Below are 15,689 nucleotides of genomic sequence, written 5' to 3' on the forward strand. Positions count from 1 at the left end.
TTTGCGTTTTTCGTTGATCTCTGATGTCTCGCTCTGTTTCCACGTTACACTACGCCCGTCTCCGGTTTCCTCTTGTAGTTTGGGGAGGAGGCACCGCTGCTTTGGTTTGTGTTGATGCCACGCGAAAAAGTCAGTTTTACACATACGCCTGTTGTGGATCAGTTTATGTGTGTTTGAGTGAGTGAACTCTGAAACCCCACACACATGACACCACAGGGGGAGCTGTACAGCGGGATGGCTTTTCTAAACGAGATGTAAATGAGCCCTATTGTCACTCCCAGAGAGGTGAGAACAGCCCAAAAGTTTGAGGCCGATTCCTCTCGGCTTCCAGTTCCTGAATTCAACTTGCCACATCTTCTCTTTGGAGACGACACTTTCACAAGCTCTGTCCCGCTCAAAATGCCCCAAAACCAAGGTGTGTCCCCCGTTCTCGTGATGGGTCACATATGACAAAAAAAACGATAAAAAAGTGATCCATCACGCATTCACGCACTTAGCCCGCTGTGACTGAAACCCTTTTCCAGAGGAAGAGAATGTCCCGTAAACAGAGACGCTGACGTGTGGTCTCACCTTGATGTTCTTGATCTGCAGGCTGCCCAGCTCCTGGAGGGACATGCGCGGGTCTTTGCCCAGCAGGCTGACCCCGTCCTTGAGCCAGCTGACGGAGGGGATGGGCTCTCCGGACGCGTGGCACCGCAGCAGGGCCACGCTGTCCCGGGGCAGGCTCTGGTTGGTGGGGCCCTGTCGGATGATGGGCGGAGGTCTGTCCGTCAGCACTGGGGGGACAAGACGGAACAGTTAGGTATAAGTAACGGTCTTTTCAGTAGTTCGATGAGTCGCCAAGGCTAATGGTTCTTATCTGGGGCAGATCAGGACCACCGTACCGATACAGAAGATGATTCATATTAATATACAGAATTTATTGCAATGATCAGGACGCTGACGAACAAAACTATCAATAAATCAACTCTTCAAAGTTTATAGTGAGAGAAATCTGCAACCATCTAATTCACCATTGATAAAAAGAGTTGTCGTTGAGGTCACATATTTGAAACAAGTCACAAAGACTAGGCTTAAAATAACGCTGCTTTAAAGAAAAATGAAGCTAAACTTTGCTATGACCACTGGGGCTCTATGGGTAAAAAATGACCTGAAGGGGGAATTTAAAAATGATGAAGGAACCAGTTGAAGTCTGCAGCGTGGGACACTTTATTAGCTGTAAGACTCCGTCCCACAGTGGTCAGTCTGTTTTGGCCCATCCATACAGTGAACCATATAAAAGTGACCGCCTCATACATTTGGCCAGATGTATTCTAGGTTCCACTGATGTGGCGACTGGGCCGTTAAGACGCTTCCTGTGACGTTTTATTTTAAGACTGAAGTGGACCGTGTGGAGCTCTTTGACTCAGTGTGGTTTTGGAACGACCGCTTCATTACGACCAGTGTGGACCTCATGACGTCAGAGGTGACTGAACACTCGGAGACTTACATCCCACTGAGAACATGTGGGATGCAGAAGAAGCCGGTGTGTATTTGTCTGACACATAAACACACTTTTTGAAGAGAAATTATTCAATCCGAAAGTACAAATCAGCAAAAATTGGACCAAAAAAATAAAAAGGTGCCGGTAAAGCAACAATAACACGATAATAAAAGCAACAAAAACGTGACAATAATGTAACATAAACACATCAGCAATGCGACAAACCAGTTCTGATCAGTTGTGTAGGTCTTAGCTTCACTCACACATATTTTTAGAAACTAGAAGGAACTTGGCTTTCAAATGAGGATCACACTGGCATAGGCTGTAAGCTCTCCAGTCCATACGCTTTGGGATTTGGATGTAAATAATTGTTAACCCTAATCCTAGCCCTAGTGTGGCAGTTAAGGTATAGTATCTGTTCTGATTTCGTGCACGAACATCGCACACAGAGGCGTAAACCCATGGGTGCACAAAGACCTTTTGAACCATTTGTGACCTCAAAGATTTCTGCAATAACCAAGTATAGAAATGGAGCACAATAACACAGAGTGTAAAGGCTCTGAATCTCAGAGACAGACAAGAATGTTAGTGCCTTTGTATGTGTATCCTAAAATAGCTTCCTCACTGGTCTGACAGGAGGATGGGGGGGTGACAGGGGGGGTCCGGACAGCGGCCTTGACTGCGGAGATGAAGCTTTTCTCATTACACATTTCCTTGAACTCCCAGACTGGCGCGGGGCCATGGGGGGCGGTAAATCACACCGGCTGGAGCAGGTGTGACCCTGACCCCCGGCTGGCCCCTGCGCTCCCTCCGCTGGACCTGACAAACGCTGGACAGAAGGGCGACTAAAACGGGCCTGGGGGCTTTGAGACGTCACATGAATAAGAAGGAACAGACCGGTTTCAAGAAAAGCACCTGTTACTGCATTCTTTCAAACACCAACTACTGAATACTTCAAACTACTACAGTACTCCCTGTTGTATATCAAACCTAGTATGATGAATATAGTCTCCAAAGCTTTCAGGATCCAAACTTTCCTACCATCTCAGAGTATTTGCTATACACACAGTGGAAACTAAATATCTACGAGTTTTACCTCCTGATCTCTACCATAAGTCCCTCCCACCTTCCTCCTCTTGCTCCCCTTTGCTGCGCAGCTGTTTCAATAAAGAGCAAAAAATAAAAACAATAAGAGACTGTGAACTATGTGTGGCTGTAGTGAAGCTATGATGAGTGTTTTTACTCTGCAATGAGAGGATTAAAGATGCATTATGGAACTTTTTATGTGGAAAGTAACCTTCATGTCAGTGCGTAGTTGACCTTGTATGCGTGGTTTGCAGGGAACCTTTACTTTCTAAACCTTTACCACAAAGACACATGACCTGATGATGATCAGGTGAAAAAGCCCAAGCTCAGTTTGAGAATCGCTGACCTAGAGACCTGAAAAATGTGATTGGCATCATCAAATATTCAGACCTGGATTCACCAAAGTGTCGCTGGTGTCCAAATGTGGGAGTTGGAAAGAGAAATGTGTGCAGTGGGACAGTGACAGATGATTTACCCTGTTGTTCACTCACTGTCAGGAACACAGGGCTGGTGACAGAAGGTCGGTGTGGTCCCAAAACCTTTCACTGTCCTTGCACACAAGCGCTTTTGATTTTAATAGAGGAAGGAAAGTAAAACCATGAAGATTAAATTAGTGTATTGAGTTTGTCCTCATACTTTAACCCTTTAATAGTTTATTTATTGAATCATGCGTTGTTTCTAATTCTGCCTATCTCTACCTCTAAGTGTGTAATACTCAAAATATCCAGTTTAGATAAGGGTTGGACTAGTTTGGACTGGTTTATGCTGGTTTGGACTGGTTTAGACCTGGCTTGGATTGGTTTAGATCAAGTTTGGACTGGTTTAGATCAAGTTTGGACTGGATTAGATCAAGTCCAGACTGGTTTTGATCAAGTCTAGACTGGTTTAGATCAAGTTTAGACTGGTTTAGATCAAGTTTAGACTGGTTTAGATCAAGTTTGGACTGGTTTAGATCAAGTTTAGACTGGTTTAGATCAAGTATAGACTGGTTTAGATCAAGTTTAGACTGGTTTAGATCAAGTTTGGACTGGTTTAGATCAAGTCCAGACTGGTTTAGATCAAGTCCAGACTGGTTTAGATCAAGTGTGGACTGGTTTAGATCAAGTGTGGACTGGTTTAGATCAAGTTTGGACTGGCTTAGATCAAGTCTAGACTGGTATAGATCAAGTTTAGACTGGTTTAGATCAAGTTTGGACTGGTTTAGATCAAGTCTAGACTGGTTTAGATCAAGTTTAGACTGGTTTAGATCAAGTCTAGACTGGTATAGATCAAGTTTAGACTGGTTTAGATCAAGTTTAGACTGGTTTAGATCAAGTTTGGACTGGTTTAGATCAAGTTTGGACTGGTCTAGATCAAGTCCAGACTGGTTTAGATCAAGTTTGGACTGGTTTAGATCAAGTTTGGACTGGTTTAGATCAAGTCCAGACTGGTTTAGATCAAGTTTGGACTGGTTTAGATCAAGTCCAGACTGGTTTAGATCAAGTTTGGACTGGTTTAGATCAAGTTTAGACTGGTTTAGATCAAGTCTAGACTGGTTTAGATCAAGTTTAGACTGGTTTAGATCAGGTCCAGACTGGTTTAGATCAAGTTTGGACTGGTTTAGATCAAGTTTAGACTGGTTTAGATCAAGTCTAGACTGGTTTAGATCAAGTTTAGACTGGTTTAGATCAAGTCCAGACTGGTTTAGATCAAGTTTGGACTGGTTTAGATCAGGTCCAGACTGGTTTAGATCAAGTTTGGACTGGTTTAGATCAAGTCCAGACTGGTTTAGATCAAGTTTGGACTGGTTTAGATCAAGTTTGGACTGGTTTAGATCAAGTCTAGACTGGTCTAGATCATGTTTGAAATTGTTTAGATCAAGTCTAGACTGTTTTAGATCAAGTTTAGACTGGTTTATGCTTCTTTTGACAACTTTTAAACTGGTTTACACCCCGTACAGACTGGTCTATACTGGTTTAGACCCGTTTTAGATTGATTTAGCTCAAGTTTGAACCAGATTAAAAAAAAAAAAAAAAATGTTGTTTTTTGTTTTTTTTGGTTGTGGGGGTAACATTAAAGGGTACACTGGAGTGACCAGAAGAAAAAGAAGAAGAATGTGAGTCAAAGCCTTTTGCGTGTGACCGAGAAAGGGCTCCACTCCTCCTTTTTGTTCCTGTTCAAAGGTCTGGAACAGCCAATGAAATCTGTAAACGGTACACATCAACTCGTCTAAGCTCAGGCAAGAACATATCTCAGTATGTAAAAATGGTGGCCTGTTCCTTTAAATTCTTGTGACAAAACCAACATAGATCGTTCACATTTGCATCGTAAAGCCACTAACTTGTTATTGCTGTCCAAGCTAATTGGGAGCTACTGGTTGGAGATCGTTACCATATTATGACCTACAACCACAAGGCTGACCACTACAACGACTACTACTACTGCACCACTACTACTGTAACTACTAACAACTGTAATGATATGAGCATGAACAATAAGCCACACTTAACACATGCCTGTCCCTGTGGAGCCATATGGATAACGCGCACACACACACATACTCACACTCACACACTCACGCTCCAAACAGCCCCATATTTCACCGCGCACATGTCCAATGCCAGCGCCTCACTCAATCACTCCTCTCTCCGAGCCGTGGCCGTGGACGTTGGCGCCGACGCAGAGAGGCACAAGGGCGAGCGATCCATTCCACCCACCGCCGCGCGCAAAATGTAGACAATTTTAATGAAATTGTGCGGAGAGGAAAACAGGCGCGTTTGAAGGTCAGGGACGGAGCAGTGCTTGAGGTATGTCTGCACTTGTAATATCAGGAATGGAATTAGCGAGTGTAGGTGTTTGGAGAAGGAAAACAATGAATGGTAAAGAGGACGAGCTGCATTCGGAGATCTGAAAAGGAGAAGGTTTAGCAAAGTGCTGGAGGTTTGAAGGACTGAGAGAAGGAAACAGTAAACAGCATCAAGGCCACGGGGAACTTAAGTGGGCTTCTCTTTAGCATTCATACCACACTTAAGTATGTAACGAAGCAAGTCAGTAAATAAGTAAGGACATGATTTATGTGGGCAGCAGCAAGTCGTTGCAAGTTTGTATATTGAAAAGCAAATTTAATGCAACTGTCTACTTTTAAACAAACAAATTGTGCACAATTTCAGCCAAAATGCAGCTGGATGTGCTTTAGAACATATGTTTGGTAGTTTCAATTACACAATGCAGGAACAATGGCTGAGCAATGTCACTCTTTTCCAAGATTCTACATTTCATCTTGGTTAAAATCCTTTATCTTTTAAGCCTCCTATTCAAAAACTGATACATGACTAAAACGGCTTTTGTTTTAGAATGAAAGCATGTTTATCATTTGGATTCTAGAGGAAACTTTTCACCACGTTTGTGTTCTTGATAATGGTGATGTCATTTCTATGATTCTCTGTGAGTGTAGCACACTGTTTATCTTGGAGCAGTGTGTTATCACAAACATGAGGTCGCTGACCCATCACTGTGTCCTCAACACCCGGATGGACTGGTCGTTAGCATTTCGCAGATTGAGGTGCTTCTAGCAAACTGAGAGTGTCCGAGTAGCGGAGCTAAGCTTGTAAGTCTTTAACCTGTAGATGTTTTACAGAGTGTATTTCTTGATTCAATGTGAGATTTGGATGTAACCAGTGTCTGTAATGTTGTCCTGCCTCTTGGCCAAGACACATTGGAAGAGATTTTCAGTGAGTTTTATCCTGTTTAAATAAAGGTAAAATAGAAAATAAAAACATTTTGGCATAATTTCTTTAATAAAACCCTGAAGTAAATAAGTAAATAATCGACTCGACTTTATCCACAGGATAACACTCAGTCAATAATACTTTAGCTGCCTGATGCAACAGCCTTGCCCCGTGTTCCCTCACCGTCAGTGACCTCCAGCTGGGCCTTGGCCAGGATGCTCCCAGCCACGGTCAGGGCCTGGCAGATGTAGTAGCCGGCGTCTGACCTCTGCACGCTGGAGATGGTGAGGTCTCCTCCGGGGGAAACGGAGAAGCGACTGTTGGGCTGTTGGGGCTGGTTCGGGAACAGCAGGTTCTGCGGAGGGACAGAGGAGGAGTTAGAGAGGACGAAGGTACTGCAGCGGCGAAAAACACGAGGTGCTGCTGCAGACTCATAATCACCCCAAACATCTTTCAAAACTAGATGCTTCCTGTTGTGAGGCCTGGCTGTGATTGGCTAAAACTAGGCTTGATCTTAGCAGCAAATGCTTGGTCCGAAGTTCATCCTCTCCTAAATGATTTCAGTCGGAGCGATCCCAAATAGATCTCAGCGCTAATGTTAATGGCACTGTACTATCAATTTTCAATCAAAGCGAATTGTATTTCAGTGCCATAAAGGTAAGGATGGCATTGTGTCTCGGGGCTCTTTGAATCACTGACATCAATCTCAGACGCCTGTGATGTTCAGAGCACACTCGGGTTTGTGCAGATAAAGGCACAGTGAGGATGGTTTCTGCCAGACAAATATATCAGATTAAAAGAACAGCTGCTACAAAGCAGCAAACAGGTATTTGAAGCTGCTGGTGCCTCTGGAGTCTCCCGAACATCAAGGTGTAGGACCCTCCAGAGGCTGCAGTTGTGCTTAAACCTTCTATCCGGCCTCCCCTAAACTGTTCATTGAAGCTGAAGCAGAAACGGCTGCAGTGGCTCAGAACAGTCTTGTTCACTGATGAGGCCGTGTAACCCTGGATGGTCAGATGGATGGTTGGTGAATGGCCACCATGTCCCAACAAGGCTGTTAGGACACACTAATGCCATTTCTACTTATTTAATTCTATGGTGTGTTTTCATTTCACTCGAGGTGCAAGCTTTTTTATGTTCTTGTTATGTTTTTGTCAGGAGCGTCTGCATCTCTGAGCAAGTCTTAAATTGGCTAACTTGGTCCACAGTTGCAATGCTCTGTTGTTGTGAGCATGAACGCGCTGGCAATGACAGTACAGTGAGTGAGAGCTCCATATCAGGGAAATACATTTTGGACAAGACAACATGCAACGGATGGAATCTTTTCCTTCTCCTTCACTGTCCAAAGGTGAGCTCTTTTTATTATCTATACGTCAAACTTTGCGCAAAAAATCTGTTTCCATCTTCCAAAATGTGCATTAACCCTTATTCGCAAAAAACAAAACCACCTCGAGCAAGTGGATAAACTTTTTGTTGCGAACATTTGGTGTTTCCATCCCTCGTTGCTAATGTGAAACTTCAAAATGTGCATTCAAATCCAGTGATGGAAACAGTGACTGACACTCATCTATCTTCAGCAAAGGACAACACTCAGCTCGGTCTGTAACGCTCAGCCGGAGTCAGTGGACCAGTGGAAGTATTTGTTTTGGCGTTGGAATCATTACACTCAACCTCATTACGCCTTTTAATTGATATGGAAAAACAGCATAAGATCCGCCATCCATCTTTGGAATATCACTGGTGGACTGGGTAATGTGCGGAGCAAGGCGCGCATTAATCACACTAACGTGGAGCCGTGTTTTCGGTCTCGTCTTTGTTCCGTCGTGCTCGCCCCTGACTCGTTCCCGGTGGGAGCAGATACATTAGCCCCCGACTTGATTATTGCTAACGACTTTAATGTAACGCATTATGTTGTTTTTGTAATTAGGCGACACATATCAGGCAGAGATGTCCATTATCCCGCGGTGCCACCGAGGAAAAGGAAAAAAAAATTAGGCTCTTTCCCTCGTTTAATTACGTGGTTTAATTAGTGGTAATATGTTTTCACTCAAACAAACGCGGCTTTTAGAGTGAGTGCGAGGCGGCAGAGGAGGAAGGGCTAATATCACCAAGGACAACAATCCACGCAATCCCCCCGATCTGAAATATGTTTGACCTTCGTTAAATAGTCAATTCAAACCTCGCCTCTTCATTTCGTCCAATGAGACAAAGTGAAATCCTCTGAAGTGCCTTTGGATGTACTTAGTCTGTGGTTCACAAAAGGTCGAGGCAGAAAATGTTGTGAAATTTTGCTCATTCCTCAATGCAGAGGCACATGCTGCAATTTGTGCATCAATTTAATGGAGTGTACTGGGTTTGAAAGTAAAATAAATGTAGTAAAATCACACATATTATTCAAGACCTTATCATTGCAATTTCTTTTCATGCTGCATTTAGCAGCTGATCAGTTCATGCAAACCTACGTAACGCAGGAAACTCGGCGTATGTGGGCAGACACTGGTGCCTGCAGTATCTTGCTCCAAAAGGTAGAAATGACACAGTTAAACTGTTTTACCTTTTGGTCAGCACCACTGATAGACCTGTGAGCTAACCTTGGTGATATCACTATTTTTATGCTTTCAGTGGAGTTTAGATCTTAACCCAAGATTCGTGCTGGGTCGGGCAGAGAGAGCATAACTGATTTGCTTTGGTCGGGTCGGGCTTAAATGATCATTAATGTCATTATTCTCGCTAATGAGAATTTAAGCTATAGGTTTAGTCTATTGGATACAGAATGTGATTATACTTAACATAGAACATAACATAAAGCAGTTGTCCTGTTTTCTGCGGTGTGGGGAGGGAGGTGCTGTGAGCCACAGGCACATATGCTGACTGTGTTGGTCACGCTTCAGAAGTGGCGAGACGAGCGCTTTGATACCGGCACTACACAGAGGACATCGCTATTCACTCTTTCTCTCAGGACAGTGTTTAACTTAGAGTGGATAAATCAGCAGTTTAGTTCCTGTTTGTGCTTAAAAAGTCGACCATTATAAATGCAGCGCGATGTTCATGAACAGTGAGGGCGATGACAGAGACAAAGAGGAGGGAAACTGTGCTGCTGCTCGAGCACGTGACCTGCCCCGCACCGCACACACCTCTCTACGTCAGGTCAGGCTGGATGTTTTGGACCCAATCTAAGCTCTATTTCACATGTACATCAAATTACAAAAATCAATCAAATAAAACATCAACATGATTAATTAAGAACATCCAAAGCAAAGAGGGCAGATAAAATACTTCAGCGTCACATGCACAGCCTGGATTTGAGGCCTGTTTCACAGATTCATGAAGACTGTCCCAGATTTGAGCTGTGTACAACTGAAACACAGCATCAGTGTGTTTATTATTGACTCTCAGAACACATCCCTGATGTTCTCAGGTCCTGAGATGGTTCCTACAGCTCTAGCATGTCCATGTAGTCTGTCCTCCATACGCCAGGATTGTAGAGATCCCTGTTGTCCCTCCTGGCGGTAAAGTGTGAGAAACGCAGGATCGCTGAGCACTTTTGTGATTTCAGTTTGCCACATGACGGCATGTGACTACCAGACAAAACTGTATGCTAAATGAATAGAGCAACCAGAGCAGTCCTTCCAGCTGACTCCAGCTGAGGCCTGTGTGGTTCTATGACCTCTTCTAATAGAAAAAAACGTTTTTCTAATGTTGATCAGTCCAGTAGTTACACAAATAGTAACCAGAATACCTATATTGTAAAGACAACAGATATTTAAACTATGGCAGGTTGTTAAACACAGCCTCCCCCGCCCTCTTGTAAAATAAACATAATGATACATAACGTGGAAGTGTGTGACCTCACTGTTGTTTAAAAGCCGCTGGAACATGACCTCATCTTTAATAACAGGAAGCATGTTTACAGTCAAACCTGACGTGCCGCGGCCTGCAGAAACCCTTCTCATCTCCATTACTATAAATGGCGTTTAGCGGATGCCATCTCCCCCTGTAAACAGAGCCTTCTCCTGACTCACTGCGCCGCGGGAAAGGTCAGGCGCCGTGTTACTGCAGCTGTTTGTGGAGGCACAATTGTTGGAGATAATCGTGCGTCCGTGGGCGACATGTGTGTGAAGGTGTGCGAGGTGATAGAGGTGGCCTTAGATCTGACAGAGATGACTGCTGCTGCGTCTGTGGGACAGGGAGGCCCAATCTGGAATCTCACAAAGTTAGACATCTTCTCTGTCACCACATATGAACTCAGATCCCTTTCTCATGAAGGTGTCCAAAATGGTAACATTTGATTTCTTTCAAAAACTGTTTGTCTCCCTTTGCCCCTGACCTCCATCTGAGATTTGGACACCATCAATTTCTAGAACCGAGTGCTTTCAATGTAGCTACATATTTAGCTTATAAACATTTCAAATGACAAATTCTGTGAGCAAGAGAGAGAGGGGAGTGGCTCCATAGAATACAATGGAAACTACAGCAGACTTTGAGCAGTGTTGCAGCTTTTTGGGGGTGAGTTTGTCATAGCTCATAACTCTGCCTTCTATATTACATTACATTACATTGTGGTGAAATGCAAAGTAACCAACAGCGCAGAGCCGTTAAGCACACACTGAAGGCATATGGAGAATACCCAGAACAATGTTAACAGTGTCGTACCTGGCTGCCCTCCTTCTGCCAGAAGACGGCGGGCTGGGGGTTCCCTTTGGTCTCACAGGGGAAGGTGGCAGTGCGACCCTGGGCCACGATCTGGTCCCGCGGACGCACCACGAACTGGGGCGCGGCTGGAGACAGAGACAGAGAGGGGTTAGTCCAGTCGAGTAACAAAGAACACAACGCAGCAAAATGTGACCATCTTACATGAGATCAATGACGTTTGTTATTAAGTCCATTCTTCATGGACATTATAGACTTTCACTAATCTACCTAAATGTCTGGGAATTCCTTCTCAATGGAGCAAGTTTTGAAATATGATGATGAACACTTTCCTTTTGGCATTCGTATTCTTTATCTTATTATATTCGCTTGGTCTAAACCTACACAAGGATGAGTTCTCGTCAGTCAAGCAGTTGGAGGTCATTTCTCTCATTAAAGATGGTCATTCCAGTGAAGCACCAGAGTAGGAGGGTAACAGGCAGAAGGGGAGGGGCCAACAGAGCCTCCATGCACAGGGGACATCAGCTCTGGACACGGGGACACCAGGACCACTGTCGCCGTGGTAACCAGGTAGCATTCATCCAGGCGGGGGGGCCGGATGAATGGCGTCACGGTGGCATTCACGGACACTGGAGAAGCTGTGTGTCACGATGGCTTCATCGCAGACCGCACACATGCCCCATCCACAACAACACTTTCCATCTCAGATACGGGATAAAGTCAAGGACAGACTGGCTTCTAATGTGCTTTCACCTGTCAATAATGAACTGGTGCAATCTACGCAAAAAAATTAAAATGTAAAAAATCACTGAGTAACAATGTTTTGAGAGATTTGGTAATATCTAATTCTTGCATGATTTATTGAGCTTGAAATCCTGCAAAACAATAAAAATCAGATGTTTACTTTTTTCCTATCAATAACGGTAGTTTTTATCAAAGACAAGTCAGAAAAAATACTCTGGCCCTTAAATTGAAGGCAGTTTGGGCATTTTACACGGATCAAACAGACTATTACAGACCTATCACTTTGCCTCAAGTTAAAACAAAAAACCCAGTGAGTTGAAATCTAAAAAGCCTTTTGGGTCTCGCCTTCAATTCGAGTTGAAACAAATTCTCCCTCATGAACCCTCTTCTGGCGCCGTGTTCTTCCATTTCGTTACCATTATCTCAGCTGTAAAGCCACAAATTGGCCGCCGCGTGACCTTTCACCTTTGCTGATGCACTCCCTGACCTCCTGACCTCTTCCTGTTTACTCTATGACTGTCAATGCAGCTCCTGTGTTTGCTCGCATATGAAGCAAACACTGACGGCTCACGGACAAATCAGAGGTTTGGGACGATTTTTTTCAACAAGTCATAGTGTATGGGGCACTCCAAACACGTCTGAAATACGTGTGATAAAAGGAACTCAGAGTTCCTCAATTCTTTCTTTATTTGATTTTTTAAAGTTATTTCAGCTGGTAAAGATTCCCATCATGTTTGACAAGAAAATTATAATTTTACATAATACAAGTGTATTAGTAATTGTGATATTTATCATGTCAAAATGCACAACATTCATGTTGGGAGAGGTCAGAGGTCACCACATGACCTCATCTTGCAAAGTCCAAGTAAACTTTACTAGATCTATTTCTCTTGCAAGCACCATGGATTATGAATAATACTATTTATACCATAGACACTTGAGGTACATTAGCACCTCTGAAAGAGAAAAATTGTTATAACTAAACACCGCACAAGAGCGTGTATCAACACCGCAGCCCCCAGTCAGCGGGACATCCCCATCATATCACCGGCTCTTTGAGGACAGTGAGCTCAAAAGTATAGCTAAAGGAAGTAGATGGTTTGGGATGAAATAAGCTATTTTTGGGAAGAACAAAAGCCCTGCTTTGAATTGGAAAGGGACTCCGGTTAACATGTTTCCAAAGCACAACAGACTCCCCCTCCTGGAACCACCACCTTAACGCGGTGGAGGGGTTTGATCACCTGAATGATCCTGGAGCTCTGTTGTCGGGGGCTTCGTGGCCCTGGTAGGCTCTCCCAATGGATCAGACAAAGAGCGGTTCAGAAGCCCCTTATGAGAGACCAACAGGCCCGGTTTGAACCATGAGGCCGTCCTCCTGTGGACTTTGGGCAACTCCGACAGCTTCCCCCCCGACCCGGCAACGGAAAAGTGGAATAAAAGGGATGGATGGATGGGCAACAGACTCAGGTCAAGTTGTTGATACTGACATTCACTAAACAATAACTAAACAAGTGTGTTTTTTTTTAAACAAAGATAGCGCCATTAAGATTGAAATCCCTCCTATTGGATCAGTGTTCCCTAATGGTCCTTCTGCCAAACAGTGTGCTGACGAAGCACCTTGGACGGGAGCCGAAACGCCCAACACTGAAAGTAACAAGTACAGATGTCAGCTTAAGAGCCTTTGTTTGCAAAAAGGAAAAGAGCTTACTCAAAGAAAACTATTTGCTTAATGCATTATATGTATTTCTTGATGAAAATAGCATGACATCTGGTCGACTATGTAACAGTCTTGACTAAAAGCAGCTAATAGCAAAACATCTTAAAAGGCTAGAACAAAAAGTCAACTGAAATGTGTTATCAAAATGAACACTGTAAGTGTGTGTTTTGAATCATCTGAAGTCCATTGCGCCTGTTATCTTCCCTTTGATAGTGTTGTGCTGCGGAGCTTGTTGTGAATTTCTTGCAGGGACGGGCCAGCTGGTTGGAGGAGCTCACATTTGGCGTTGTTGCGCGTGTAATCCTGGGTTCTGGCTGGGCGTATTTGACAAAGATACGCAGTTGGAAGAGGTGCAGATGGCCGTGGAATTTACTGGCTTCCCGTTCGGCCTTGTGCAAAGCTTGGATTTCTCTCCCAAACGTTGGATCGGGAGACAGGCTCCTAAATCACGCTTTGGCATCGAGAGAGAGGGAGAGAGAGAGACTTTTTCTTCCCCTGGTCGGCCCACACCGCACATTTCCAAAGACTAATGTGCACTGCTGACTGCCTCGCTTTGCTTTATTCCTTCTTATGTGTCAACTAGCAATATAATTTATGGAGAGACAAGCCAGCATACTTTCTATTTATAAAAACGTGGGCTGTGTTACGCAACACTGGGGTAAGTTGTGTCCCGCTGTCGAAGAAATGCTCACGCTTAGAAAATGGTAATGCGAGGAGGACGGAAGGAAGGATCTGCTGTCGAGTTTAAAGAGCTCTTGACAAGGTTAGGGCTTCAGATCCTACGCTACTAGACTGTTCCATCTGTTGGATTTGTTTGGAGGAGGATTTACTTGGTCAGCGCAATAGCTGTTGACGTTTCAGTTCTAGAAAATTCAGGCAAAGCATCTGGCAAAAGATGCAACCGTAGCATGGATTGGTTAAGGCAACTTTTTCTTCTCAGAGGTGAATTTTAAAACAAATGCTCAATCATCCAAGACGAAGACCTGTAGAGTCCTCCAACTCACTACAGACGTTATGAAAATCATCCTGAAGGCTATGTTTGCATTGGTGACCGTGCGATCTCCAACACCTGTGACTGGAGTGTGTCACTGCCCACCTTTGGTCTAGCATAAACCCTTGTGCATATGTGTAAGGCGTAATGTTACAGTGTGCGGAGACGACTCATGGAAACAAACTAGTCTGCATTCTGGTGTCTCAGTTACATGTTTTGAAATCACATTTGAAACAGCTTGAATGGACTGGATGATGTACGTTTTCATTCCCACACGGCTCAGGCCAAGGTAAGCTACAGGACTTAGAAATATCAGATGATTTGCTGAAAAGTTATATTAGGCAAAAGAAATGTGTCACAGCGCTTTTTGTACGGCGACTGGACAATCAAACTCTACAAACAAAAACTAGCTCCACTGATCTTCTGTCTCCAATCCCCAATGGCTGTGTTCTCAAAGAAAACCTGCCCAGCCATTCCAGACGGGAGATGATCGGGTTGGTGTGAAACATGCTTTACCAACTGTACTTTCTCTAAATGGACCACAAACTAAGGCTACAACTAGTAGAGAGTGCATTTACCTGGTTCTACCTAGTAATATAATACAAATAGGCCAACGGAAGTAGCAATGGTTGACTCAAACTTGGTATCTGCCTCAAAGTTTCCCCATTCGACAAACACTTCCTCGCTGCACACTTGTGTCTAAGCCTCTCTCGCTCGACGTGGAGACAGAGCAGATTTGGTCGTCATGTGAAGACCGTCAGCCAGAGCAGCAGATCTGAGCGCGGGGGTCCACAGCTCCACAGATGGCGGCGAGATGCAAGTTAAACACGAGCTGGACCTCCGGAGATTAGTCTGTCTGAGAGCGTCGTCTGCCCGTCTGCAAACGTCTGGGCTACACTGGGCTCGCAACAAGTTTGGAAGGAAGAACTGGAGTTGGAATCAACAGCTCTTTCTCTTGCTCGGAAATCTGTCATTGTGTATGGGTCGCTAGTTATACTTTTAAACTTGGGTTAAGTTGCTTTCACGGTGAACCCTACCTATCCATTGAGGCAGTGGTTGCCCAGTTCGGTGGTAATCCAACTCCATGTACTTGAACACCAATTGAGATGGAAAATAATACCCAATGTAAAAAGGTGACCTCCCTCCCCAGTGCACTGTGTATTGTTGTATTTGATCGCTCATCCTGATTAATAGCTTGGTTTGAAAGTGCATTGCACACTAACGTTAACATATATCCAACCATAGCATCTGGCTCTAACTGTTAAAACAAACAAGCTGCAGCCACAATAAAGCACAGAGGGTTGCTGCACG

At 44.1% G+C, this 15,689-nt stretch overlaps 1 protein-coding gene across 6 annotated transcripts in view; it reads right to left on the reverse strand.

Moving 5' to 3' along the window:
• The window catches only part of robo2 (roundabout, axon guidance receptor, homolog 2), a 567,892-nt gene that overhangs the window by 111,729 nt on the left and 440,474 nt on the right, over nt 1-15,689 (reverse strand). For all 6 annotated transcript variants that reach the window (XM_079559100.1, XM_079559104.1, XM_079559102.1 and 3 more), the window contains exons 7-9: nt 10,930-11,054; nt 6,460-6,631; nt 571-776 (exon numbers count right to left, since the gene is read on the reverse strand). In XM_079559100.1, coding sequence (XP_079415226.1) covers nt 571-776; nt 6,460-6,631; nt 10,930-11,054 — 503 coding nt within the window. The remainder of the gene's footprint in view (nt 1-570; nt 777-6,459; nt 6,632-10,929; nt 11,055-15,689) is intronic.

The sequence above is a fragment of the Gobius niger genome (genome assembly GCF_951799975.1).
Source record: "Gobius niger genome assembly, chromosome: 1".
Lineage (NCBI taxonomy): Eukaryota > Metazoa > Chordata > Actinopteri > Gobiiformes > Gobiidae > Gobius > Gobius niger.